Source organism: Telopea speciosissima, chromosome 9 (assembly GCF_018873765.1).
Source record: "Telopea speciosissima isolate NSW1024214 ecotype Mountain lineage chromosome 9, Tspe_v1, whole genome shotgun sequence".
In the NCBI taxonomy this organism is placed as follows: Eukaryota; Viridiplantae; Streptophyta; class Magnoliopsida; order Proteales; family Proteaceae; genus Telopea; species Telopea speciosissima.
The window spans coordinates 7,446,528-7,459,495 of NC_057924.1; the positions used below are offsets into that span (position 1 = coordinate 7,446,528).

General features: G+C 41.2%; 1 protein-coding gene across 5 annotated transcripts in view; it reads right to left on the bottom strand.

Annotated features, from left to right (window-relative positions):
• Positions 1–12,968, bottom strand: part of LOC122639934 (tyrosyl-DNA phosphodiesterase 1) — a 55,900-nt gene that overhangs the window by 32,592 nt on the left and 10,340 nt on the right. For 4 of the 5 annotated variants that reach the window (XR_006329606.1, XM_043832985.1, XM_043832983.1 and 1 more), the window contains 3 exons: positions 6,212–6,272; positions 4,125–4,201; positions 3,780–4,037 (listed from right to left, as the gene is read on the bottom strand). Coding sequence is in view for 4 of the 5 variants with exons in the window: in XM_043832985.1 (XP_043688920.1) it covers positions 3,780–4,037; positions 4,125–4,201; positions 6,212–6,272 (396 nt within the window). In the remaining variant the exon portion in view is untranslated. The remainder of the gene's footprint in view (positions 1–3,779; positions 4,038–4,124; positions 4,202–6,211; positions 6,273–12,968) is intronic. The other variant, XM_043832982.1, reaches the window with a different exon arrangement.

A 12,968-nucleotide genomic window follows, 5' to 3' on the forward strand; every position in this document is an offset into this window, starting at 1 on the left:
TTACTAAATTATGTCATTAATGTATATAGTATGGTATTTTAGTACGTCGTCGCCTACCAACTTAGGGTCTTATGTAAAAGTCCTATTTGGACTTTGTTTTTGCAAAATTTGATAATGTGATTGTGTTTAAATGGCCTAAAATAGGCTGAATACCAATTTTCAAACCCAAAAGAGGTCTAAAACCCACCGAGATGGGCTTCTGAGTCGGGAAAAAAAAATTACACAAACTCGCCGAGATCTCGGCGAGATCTTGACTCAACTCGGTTTTGGGCTGGGCCGAGATGGCTCCGAGACCCGAGTTTTCGAACCTTGGTTGTGGTTGGCCTACAGTCTAAATGGATACCCCATGGGTTCAGTTTCAGCCATCACGGTGTGTGCTCTAGCTCCTCCTCTCCTACCACCATGCATACCAGTAGGTGCAACTCTAGAAGGACGCCCATGAAGCACCCAACAAGTCTCCATACTGTGTCTGGATTTCCCACAATGGTCACATCTAAGCCTATCTCTGTCATCCCCACGGTTTGACCCTTGGCCTCTTTCTCTACCACGCTTATCTCTATGGGAGCTAGATGAAAAGCAGATCTCTCAAGTGATAGTCTCTAATCTCTTCACTTTGCAAGTAGCCACAAACTTCATCTAAAGATGGAAGAGGTGCTCGGCCCAAAATTTGCACCCGGATTGGTTCATATCCAGGTTCAGCCCACCAAGGAGAATAAAAACACGCTCCTTCTCAAGATTTTTATAGACCTTTGCTTCATCCTCAAGACTAGACAGCTGAAGATCCCTATATGCCTTGTTTGTTTGACGGAAAAAAGTGGAAAAGGTAAAAAGGGGTGGGAAACTTGTACTTGTTTCCCACAAACTACTACAAATGTGACTGTTCGGTTAGATGGGGTGGGAAACTTCCAGACAACCTCATTAAATGCATTTATTCTTGTTTGGTGAGGTGGCACCCCTCTTTTTCCCACCTCTCTATTTCTCTCCTCCTCCCATTTCCTTTCTTTCCCATGGAATCCCACCCCATCTCCATTTCCTCTCTCTCCCACCAAATCCCACCCCACTATAAAGTGCATATTCCATTATTTCCTTTACTTTCCTTTCCTTGTCAACCCAACCCACAACATGTGGGGCCTACCCTCACAAGTTTCCTACCCCTTTTTATCCGTCAAACAAATGGAGCCATAGTGATCATACTCCTCCCAAAAACCAATAACATTTTTATAGTACTTAGAGATAGTCTTGTCTCACTGCTTCATTGTCATAACCTTTTGGAGGAGTTGGTAGACCTTAGCTGAGTCACCTACTCGGTCAAAAGTCTTAGAGACACTATCCCAAATATCCTCAGCAGTCTCCTTTCAAAGAAGCCTCCTACCAATCTCTGTCTTCATAGAAAAAATAACCAAATCATAACGGTTGAGTTCTCGATCTCCCATTTCTGATACGTTGGATCACTTGAATGAGGAGTCTTAATGGTACCAATAATGTACCCGGACTTCCCCATACTCCGCAAGAATAACTTCACTGAGTGAGGCCAATCCAAGTAGTTGGTGTTGTCCAACTTCACAATGGATATCTGAGAATAGGAATTTTTCAAAGGCAATCATACTGAAGTTGGCACTACTTTAACCACCAACTGAGGCTTCCATAGGTCCACTGACCTCTGAGATCATGTGAGAACTTCATAGGAAGCTGTTTGGATACCCAAACCAGATGGGGAGTTCACCCTCTAACCTAGATAGTAGATACTCCTTCCCGGTACTTCACACAACAATTCCAGCAAGCAACAGTTCACAAAAAATGGAATATACTTCCATCAAATGTGCATTTCAGAGCGTGGGTTCATTCTATCACATCACAAACCCCAAATGGTAGAACTAACACACACATAGCAAATTAGCAAAATAGATAACCTTGAGCTAAACATTCAAGAAGAAAAAACAACCAAAGGCACAAAGCTGGCGCTACTGTAGGCTTTAGAAAAAGAGTTGCACGCCTATAACATACTTCCCTTGTAACCCAGATCTCAGGGCTTTGAGAAAGGACCCTTGGGTGACTCCAATGGGCCTGGCCTCACCTCCAATGGATAATTGATGAGAGGAGAAAAAAAGGAGCTGGAAGACAAGGCTGGTGGTAGTTCTAGTTCTGGTTTATCTTTTTTCTTCCTCTGTAAATCTTTGTCTTCAAAGCTTTAAGACCCCATCAATGTCTTCTAGATGATGAAAGAACAACTCGAACAAGTCTTCTGAGATGGTGCAGCCTCTGTTGGAGCTCTCTACTCTTCTAGGGTTCCAAACAAGAGGTACAACGGAGAGAGTTGCTCAAACCACGCTCTGATACCAAGTTCAAATTTAAAGTAATGGAAGAGAGCAAGAGCAAGAGAAGAGAAGAGAAGAGAAGAGGAGAGGATGAGGATGAGCGGTAATGCCTTGGGGAGAGATTCTATTTCTTTCCCCCATATTCACTTACTTTCTTATAATATGAGCAATTACAAAAATACCCCCATACTAACATAAGGTTGCCTAGGGGGGGGGGGAGTGAAAAATACAATACAAGATAAGTGCCCTTATTACATGAACTCTAACAGGGGGGAGGGTACATAACAAGAAAGCATATGTCAGCGTAGGACATGTAGAAAAGAATCCAGCAGTATGACAAGGCCTCAGGATGGTGTATTCCATGGTTGGCATGTGTCTGACTGACGAAGATATAACCAATTTTTTTGGAAAATAACATCCAAAATATTTAACTTTCCACATTTCTGCATTGCATTCCAATAAAGTAATTTTTATTCCTTGTTCATATAAAATTTCAAATTTTCCTTTAACGCAATTCTCGTAAAGTATTTTCTATTGAAACAAATGCTTTATTAGATTCCTCATACACACACACACCCGGCCAAAAAATAAAATAAAATACACATAAACAATGTATCATTCAACTGTCCCGTCCCATTGAGTGGAAGGGGGTTGATACGCCAGTGTGGCAAACAGCGTGCAATTACACTTGGCCAAACTTTTTAGCATGAATCTTGAAAATAGCTAAGGTGAGGATGTCAAGATGAACAATTGGCCAGACTATAAAAAAAAGAAAATAGAAATGAATATATTTGAGGGAGGGGTCCCACCCAATAGGCAAAGAGGAGGTCAATTAAGATGAACGTATGCAATGTGAAAGCCAGTGACTGCAAAACTAAGAAATGATATAGTGTGAATCTGAAAATGGTAAAAGGACAATGGCAACACCAAAGTTGGGCTGATAGAACTGGCTACCTAGGACATGAGTGCTTATGAGTTGACAGCAACTATGGGTTTTAAACAGAGTGGAATGGCTAAAAAACATAAAAGAAGGATTCACATAGCCAAACCCAATTAGTTGAAAGAAGGTTTAGCCGAGTTGAGTGTAGAATTCCCTCCTTCAACCTGTCGAAATATTAGGATTTTGTCAGGATGAATAAGCTGATAAAGTCAGTATGTAATACACATGAAAAATTAATTTCTCTTCTTTTTTATTAAAAAAATTAGAAAATGAATGAATTAAAGATAAAAAGTAAATAAGGAAACCAATTTGAAGAGAATAGAAGCAGCCCAAATGGCCTCCAACAATAGAATCTAATTAAAAAAAATTCCAGTCATCTGATTGAAGACTCAGCAAATAGCAAGAGATGAAGTTGTTCACGGATATGACTTGAAAGTTGGAACACATAAATAATTATAACAAAGAAAGCTAGGCATGCCCTCAGAAACACCATCCTCTACATATCTTACTACATATAGTAATACCTTTAAAACACTGAGATAATCGATCAAGTCATTTTCAAACTCATGTCCTTTCTTCACATCCTTTTGATCTTTCCAAGGGAAATCTTGCATCCATAAACCTTGACTTTTGTTGTTCCAGTCAACATTTATTAAATTTGCAGTATGTACAATAATTCGCACCCCTCGAGGATAGACAAGAAGCATGGCCTTTGAATGGTGTGTCCCATATGAAATAGGTAGAGGGGGCTTGTGCAGAATCCAGTTTGCAGGCTTGACCTTCTAAAAAGAATAACAAATGACAGAGTTTAAGACGTTCAAGTGTTCAAGAAGAAACCCCAAATGAATAACTAAGAAGAGCGACAAGACCTTCAAATGATCCAGCGTTCCATCACCTTCTCCATGAATAATAAGAACATGTGGGATCTTTCTGATTGCTGGGCATGCTACAGAACAAAACCACAAGAATTAGGTGATAAAGAATTGAAAGAACCATGTAAAGGTAAACATAGAATTGGTCATGGATACATATATCTTCTGCCAGTTGACATCACGCATTTCAGCTCATTCCATTGTCCCAGCTGAAGTGGTTGATTATATTAAAGGTATTCATCCCTTTTCTGTTCAGCCATAGGTGAAGGACAATAAAAGTTGACTCCAAATTCAGAAGAGTTAAATCAAAATCAGCTTGAGAGGTATTTTAGGCACATTATTCTGAGGCTACTTGAGCAAAGAAAAGACTATTACAAATAATCTCCAACAAAATATCAATATTTATTTGGAGAGCTATATGAAGGAAATTCCCTGTTGATAAAAACATCCAGAAATTAGGTATTCATTCCCTTCAGCTTGCAAATGTGGCATTTGAACGTGGAAGACACCTATCATCTATTTTCAAAAGCATTCTTTCCCTGTACAAGGTTAGTTGGGGGTTACTCAGGTCTGGTGGCTCTTTGGAGTTGACTTCATGGGCCCCACCAGCAATAATATTGCAGGGACTATCCCTGGCCATCTTAACCCACAGCTGGGCTTAATTGAGGCTGGTTGTTGGCCCTGCGGTTTGGGTCTAGTTCTAATGTGGACCAAAACAGCATGAGGGATCTTCTTCAGGCTTGATACTGCATCAATTCCTCCGATGTTAGAAAAAACTAATCTACGAGTTTTGCAATGGAGGAGGATCAAGACCACAGAATAGGCTGAGTTTTCTAGTTCTTCCATCCTAAAGGCACTACACCCGACAGAAAGTTCTACCTCATCCAAGGTGCCAGTTGCTAATTCTAATGTATACTTTCTGATTCTGTAATCTTGTCATATCTCAGCAGCCAACCATCAGATTGGGCTGAGGTTTTGAAGAGTTATTCAACACTAAGAGCCCTACCTTTGATTGGGACATCAGTCCCATCAGGGTAACTTAGTTTCTAATTCTGGAACTTGGGTTTTTGTGCTGTTAACCTATTTTCTGTACAGCCAATAGGCCAGAACTGATGGTTCTTTATCTCCTCTATGGTGAAACTTCATCCTGCTGTACTGTTTTAAGTTGTCAAGGGTTCTAAGAGTTGAAACACCTTGCTTTTAGGGTGTACTGTTAGTTTCTGTTACTGGTTTATATGCTGTAATCTGCTGAAATCATTATGGAATGATTCTACGTGAGATTAGTTCTTTTTCTAGTTAAGGACTGGTCTTACATTAACAAGACCCGTAAAACCCTTCCACAGGACAAAATAAAGTCTTTCTAGGCCCAATTGAACAATCTTAACTGCATCACCTACTCTAATTTCAAGCCCATTAATATTGCCTATTACAATAAAAATCCATTGGACCAAAGGCCCAACATGTATAGAACACCCAACCCAAGGCTTATTTTAAGCCCAATTCTGTAATTTATCTGCATCGTACCTATATGTTGTACTTAATCTCATCATACAAAACTTCATATCAACAAGTACAAGAACGCTTTAAAACACCACAAGGATAAGGTCTATCTTCAGATCTACAAGGATCTGATCCAAATTCAGCCCACTTATATGCTCATTCTAACACAACTCTGGAAGAGGCTACTCCTCCAAACTTAAGGGCCAGTTAAACTCTTAGCAGAGGGCAACTCTGAACCAATTTGTAGGCAAAATAAAGAACATGCTTGCTGTTGAATTAGGATGAGAAAATATTCAAATATACAAACAAGAGAACAATATAAAAGGCCATGTCCTGTAAATCTATTCTAACACAAATACACAATCAAGCAACTACTTATTTTAGTGATCCATTTCTTTTTGGTTCTTTTTTTTTTTTTTTTCTCTTCTCTTTTTCCCTTTTTTCTTTATAAAATTTGCCTTCTATACCCCAGGACTGTTTATAAACCCATCCCAAGAGCATGGAATAGATGAAGCCATTTTGAAAAGCAGGAAAAGAAGACACCCAAATAAGAGTCCAGATGATTGTTAACAACTCAAACTCACCAGATATCAACCAATCTATATCCACCATGTAATTTGAAAGGATAGCAACGAGCACATTTCCCTATCAACAAAACTCAGAGGTCAGTTTCTTCACTATGCATTTCAAAAATACCTTCAGTACAGGGGGGGGGGGGGGGGAGGGAGCTTTTGATGAAGACCAAATTTCTTAGCAATTTCATAATGTTCATGTTGTGATTTGGGGAAAACTGAATTTTGTCACATTGACACTAGCCACCCTTATTTATAATAAAGCAATAGAGAATACAAGTACAATAATGCCCCTAAGGACAAATCTACCATTATACCCCATATTACGCACTCCCCCTAAAGTTGGTGCATGGATGTCACACATGCCCAACTTGCACAAAACTAGATGAAAAACCTTACTACTAAGACCTTTTGTAAAGACATTTGCTAACTGACCACTAGATTTAACAAAAGGAATACAAATAAGACCATGCTCCAGCTTCTCCTTAATGAAATGTCAATCAATCTCAATATGTTTCGTATGATCATGTTGAACTGGATTATGAGCAATACTAATAACTGACTTACTGTCACAATACAACATCATCAGCATCTGTACAGGAACACCCAAATCATGGAGAAGACCCTGAAGCCATAATAACTCACAAATGTCGAGCGTCGATCATCTGGTGAACCAGCCCAATCTACATCTATGAATGCCTCCACACGCATGTAAACAAAAAAGAATGTTTTTCCTTGGAGCAGACTTCAAGTATTGTAAAATACAGAACACTGTCTCTATGTGAGAAGGGTAGGGATCATGCATATACTGGCTCACCAAGTTAACAACATAGGCTATATCTAGTTGAGTGTGGGACAGATAAATAAGTTGTCCAACCAACCGCTGGTATCTACTTTTATCAACAGATTCACCATTTTACTCTTGAGAAGAGTATTGGCCTCAAGAGGGGTGGGGTGTCAACAGGCTTGCACCCTAACATTCCAATCTCTAAAAGGAAATCTAGAGTATACTTTCGTTGAGAAAGAAGTATACCTCTAGTAGATTGAGTCACTTCAATGCCAAGGAAATACCGCAACTTGCCCAGATCCTTGATCTCAAACTCCTTGCCCAACTTACTCGAGTCCGGATCATCTCCATATATGAGGAGAATAAACACTCTCCACATATGTTGGTTATTCGACACATGTGCTTTTAACAACCTATTACCCATTGAACCCATCTCCTTCCCCCCCCCCCCCTTATTTTTTTTTTTTGGGGGGGGGGGTGAATAAATAAATTCATTACCAACGAGAGAAAAATTATAGCAGCTCCCTTAGGGAGCAAAGAGGAACAGAAAAGAAGAGCCAAATCCTCAAGAGGAGGAGGATCGGAGGGAGGTAGAAGAGAGACCCCAGGAGACAACAATAAGCCTATTCCTTGGGAAGTCATTACAAAAAGAGGGGGGAGCCGAAGAAAGCCTAGCATTAATCTCAAAGGAAATAGCGTCCCAAATATGCTGATGAGTTCGCAATTTGGAAGTCCATTTCCTTAGGTTATGCTCCATCCAAATGTGATTGATGGTCGCACAAAAAGCTAACTTTCCAACAGTGTCGCAAATAGAAGAACCAACAAAAGTAATATCAATCCAAAGCCACTCTCTACTAAAGGGAAGAATTCTTCGACTTCTAGGCCAGCATTTAGCTCAGACTCCCTTCCAGATAGCCGAAGAGAAAGGACACGCAAAGAAAAGATGGTCAGTATCTTCAACATTGTTCCAACAAAGGCCGCATGAAGGGGGGACATCAATCTGACGATGACGGAGAAAGGACTGCGGTGGAAGACAATTGGAGAGCCTTCTCCAGGCTGTGAAGCAGTGTCGGGGGATGTGATGCTTGAACCATAGAAGATTTCTCCAAGAGACCAAAGTATTTTTGTAGCGGATGTGCTCCCAGGCAGCTTTAGCACTAAAGGAACCTGAGGAGGAATGCACCCAAAATACAAAATCACCTCTCCCAGATGGGCTTCTAATGATGGAAGGAAGAGCTGCCCAAATGCTGATAACCGACTAATGAGAGGAAGGCGGCGGAGTCCAACCATTGATACCAAGGATAGCAACAACCTTCGACTGTCTAAAAAGGCCCGATATGTATATAGCTCTGGGTCTAACAAGGTGGAGAAAGTTGCCCATAGGATGCCAACAATCCAGCCAAAGGGAAGTAGAAGTGGCATCCCCAATGCGGGAGCAGATAGATCCTTGAACTAGGGAGCGAGCAGCTAAGATCTTGAGCCAGACCCAAGAAGCATCAGAGGACGGAGATACAGTCCAGAAGGAATCTTGCTGCAGGTGCCTCGAGTAGATCTAGTCAACCCAAATACTTCTCTTTTTAGAGACAATCTTCCATCTCTTCCCCCTTTCTCTCTCTTTTCCAACAATTTTGTTTTCTTTTATTATTCTTTCTTCTTCATCAAACACCATCGTCCCACCACCTGCAACCGCCCAACCCATCCCCTCACCCTACTCTGAAACCCGACTCTCATCCCCACATCATCATCTGCAACTCCCGCCTCATCCCTCTACTCATTCCGGTGCCCCACCCTTGATCTCCCTTCCTAACCCCCATCTGCTCCCACCCAACCTCTTCCCTATCACTCCCTAACCCAATTCCGACATCGAGTACAACAAATGTTGTCCATGGTGGGGATATTTCCTCTCTCCGGACTAAACAATAAACATATTTTTTTTCTCTTTTTAATCAACAACTTCAATAGTACCTACATTTGCCTTGAGCTCCATTAGATAGTATTCCAATTTTGAATTCTCTGGGATTCTACACAGTGACTACAATTAAAAACATGAATACAATAAAAAACAGGAAATGAAGAGAGTAAAAGGCTATTCTAGTGGGCTGGTCTCTGCAATTGTTCAAATCTAGAGGCTTGGCCTCTGCAATAGTTCTCTCTGGTTGAGAACTGAGGGAAGGAAGAAGAAGAAGAAGTATAGGAGGAGATCAAATAACTGGATACAAATCGAGACGACAAATCTCATTAGGCTTCTATCCGAGATTGAACCAAGGTCTAGGAGGAGGATCTGAAAATCTGAGTTGTGGGATTAAATTTTAGAAGCTTTGAATAAGGGAACAATTTGCAGAGAGTCAGAGACTCATAAGAGTGCAGAAATAAATGGAAGGAGTGTTTCAAGCAGGAAGAGAGAGAGATGGCGTAAGGTTTCAAGCTGCGAATTTTGCAACTAATCTCCAACAATGACAACTCAATGCCAACCAGATAAATGCGCTTGGGCTGAGGTTTCGGTTCTTCCACCATTTCCGACATGCATCAGCATAGGGAGGAAAGAGGCAGCAAGAGCTCGTCATTGTCAAAGAAGCCGGAGCTTCAACGATCCTACTGTGAAGAGGAAGTAACGAATAACTAAATACAAAGTCTATGCCATCGAAAGGGAAGGTCAAGGCGTCTTTCAAAAGAGGCATTCGTTAGATTTTCGATGAAGCAGCAGCTGTTGGGTTTCGGATGGATGACATCGGGTGGAGGAAGAAGATGTGGGTCCCATAATTTAATTATGTTCAAAAAAACAATAACAATGGTATCTTTGAGAAGAAGGTTGCCGGTCAGAGCATGGTCACGTGGAAGCTTACCACCATATGTGGTGAGTAAATGCTGTCCACATATGTGGAGCTGATCCCGACTCCTATTTCAGCAGGATCACTCCCAGTGACGACAATGTCATCAATATATCCTATAAGAATAGTAATATGATCACCAACACGCTTGATAAACAAAGAGTGGTTAATTTTGCTTTGGTTATAACCCACTGAAACCATAGCCCTGTGAAAACGGACAAACCAAGCCTTGGGCCAATTTTGAATTCTCTGGGATTCTACACAGTGACTACAATTAAAAACATGAATACAATAAAAAACAGAAAATGAAGAGAGTAAAAGGCTATTCTAGTGGGCTGGTCTCTGCAATTGTTCAAATCTAGAGGCTTGGCCTCTGCAATAGTTCTCTCTGGTTGAGAACTGAGGGAAGGAAGAAGAAGAAGAAGTATAGGAGGAGATCAAATAACTGGATACAAATCGAGAAGACAAATCTCATTAGGCTTCTATCCGAGATTGAACCAAGGTCTGGGAGGAGGATCTGAAAATCTGAGTTGTGGGATTAAATTTTAGAAGCTTTGAATAAGGGAACAATTTGCAGAGAGTCAGAGACTCATAAGAGTGCAGAAATAAATGGAAGGAGTGTTTCAAGCAGGAAGAGAGAGAGATGGCGTAAGGTTTCAAGTTGCGAATTTTGCAACTAATCTCCAACAATGACAACTCAATGCCAACTAGATAAATGCGCTTGGGCTGAGGTTTCGGTTCTTCCACCATTTCCGACATGCATCAGCAGAGGAAGGTAAGAGGCAGCAAGAGCTCGTCATTGTAAAAGAAGCCGGAGCTTCAACGATCCTCATGTGAAGAAGAAGTAACGAATAACTAAATACAAAGTCTATGCCATCGAAAGGGAAGGTCAAGGCGTTTTTCAAAAGAGGCATTCGTTAGATTTTCGATGAAGCAGCAGCTGTTGGGTTTCGGATGGATGACATCGGGTGGAGGAAGAAGATGTGGGTCCCATAATTTAATTATGTTCAAAAAAACAATAACAATGGTATCTTTGAGAAGAAGGTTGCCGGTCAGAGCATGGTCACGTGGAAGCTTACCATCATATGTGGTGAGTAAATGCTGTCCACATATGTGGAGCTGATCCCGACTCCTATTTCAGCAGGATCACTCCCAGTGACGACAATGTCATCAATATATCCTATAAGAATAGTAATATGATCACCAACACGCTTGATAAACAAAGAGTGGTTAATTTTGCTTTGGTTATATCCCACTGAAACCATAGCCCTGTGAAAACGGACAAACCAAGCCTTGGGAGATTGCTTCAGCCCATATAATACACGTTTCAGCTTGCAAACTTTCCCTTGAGTCTCCTTATCAGAAAAACCAGGAGGTATATCCATAATCCATATAAACTTCCTCCTCAAGCTCACCATGGAGGAAGGCATCCTTGACATCCAGTTGTTGTAGCTCCCATCCTAAGTTAATTGCACATGAAATGATAACTCTGATGGTATTCATTTTGGCAACTAGTGCAAAAGTCTTTTGATAATCAATTTCGTAAGTCTGAGTAAACCCTTTGGCGACCAATCTGGCTTTGTACCTATCCACTGTTCCATTAGCGTTCTGCTTAAAAGTAAACACCCACTTGCATCCCACAGATTTACCAATTTGTGAAACCTTTCATGATGCAAAGAAGAATGGAAATCGCAAACACAATCACACAATGCGCACAAAGATTTACGTGGTTCGGCAAGGTTGCCTACGTCCACGGTGAGATGAGATCTGTTTCACTATCAATGGAGAATAGGGCTACAGTTGCTCGTTCCTCACACCTCTCTCAGATTTTCAATACAGAGAAAGAACTCTCGCTACAGATTTATAGTGAAACCCTATACAGGAAATTTACCGAAATACCCATATAGTCAAGACACCAAAATCTCAACAATCTCCACCTTGGCTTGAATTGTGACCAGCCACCTTGAAGATAAGTTGTAGATGCCTCCATCTCCTCTTGTACCTTCCGAAAGAAAGATACAACACCACACCCCACAAACATTCGAGGTGCACCCATCACTCTATCCTTAACGGCTAGCTTTTGAGGATGAGACCCAAGTTCCTAACAAGTGGTATCAGAGCCGAGGCGTGGAAATTCCCGTTTGGCCGAGGATTCTCGAGGTTTGATCTCAGGCTCCACGTCAGCTCCCGCGTGGAGAGGGAGATCGGGATCTCAGGCTCCACGTGTTTGCCATCCGCGTGGAAGGAGAGATCGTTGAGATATCCACACATAAGGCAGAAAAAATAGTCTCACATCGAATATGAAGGGGATGTGGGTGGGTTAATAGGTACTTGGGCACCCTCTCCTTAACGGCTAGCTTTTGAGGATGAGACCCAAGTTCCTAACAAGGTTTCTTATGTGGTGGAAGAGGAACCAAATCCCACTCGTCATTCTTTCCAAGTGCTCTCAATTCTTCATTCATAGAATTTCCATCGAGGATATGCAAAAGCCTCCTGCCACTTTTGAGGGATAGAAACAAAGGACAAGAAAGACACAAAAGCCCGATAGGAAGGAGATAAAGATTTGTATGACACGACATGGGAAATAGGATGTTGTATACAAGTCCTAGTTCCCTTACGAACAACAATAGGTAAATCAAGAGAAGGATCACTATTACTGGGAGGTGAGGAATTACCTGACAGAGTGGGATCCTGGATCAAGGGTAGACGATTGGCCATACATAGTGATCGTAGTGACGTCAACTTGCCTCAATAGGACTGCGAGACTTCAAAATTCTAGATGGCATCCGGTTGATGAGATAGGCGTCTGTAAGGACTAAGGACAGCTTCACTCCAATAATAAGCTGGTACATTCATCTCAAACATAAGAGACCAAGCCACTTCCAGCAAGTGCCTATTCTTTCATTTAACTACGCCATTCTGTACAGGAATATCAACATAGCTGGTTTAGTGAATAATGCCATGATCAGCAAGGTAAGATTGAAAAGCACCATCCACATACTCCCTTCCATTATCAGTGCGAAGTACCTTGATCTTAGCATCATACTGAGTCTGAACCAAACAATAGAACATCTGAAAACATTGAAAAACTTCATTCTTATGTCGCATTAGATAAATCCAAGTAAACCGGGTATGACAATCAATAAATGTGACA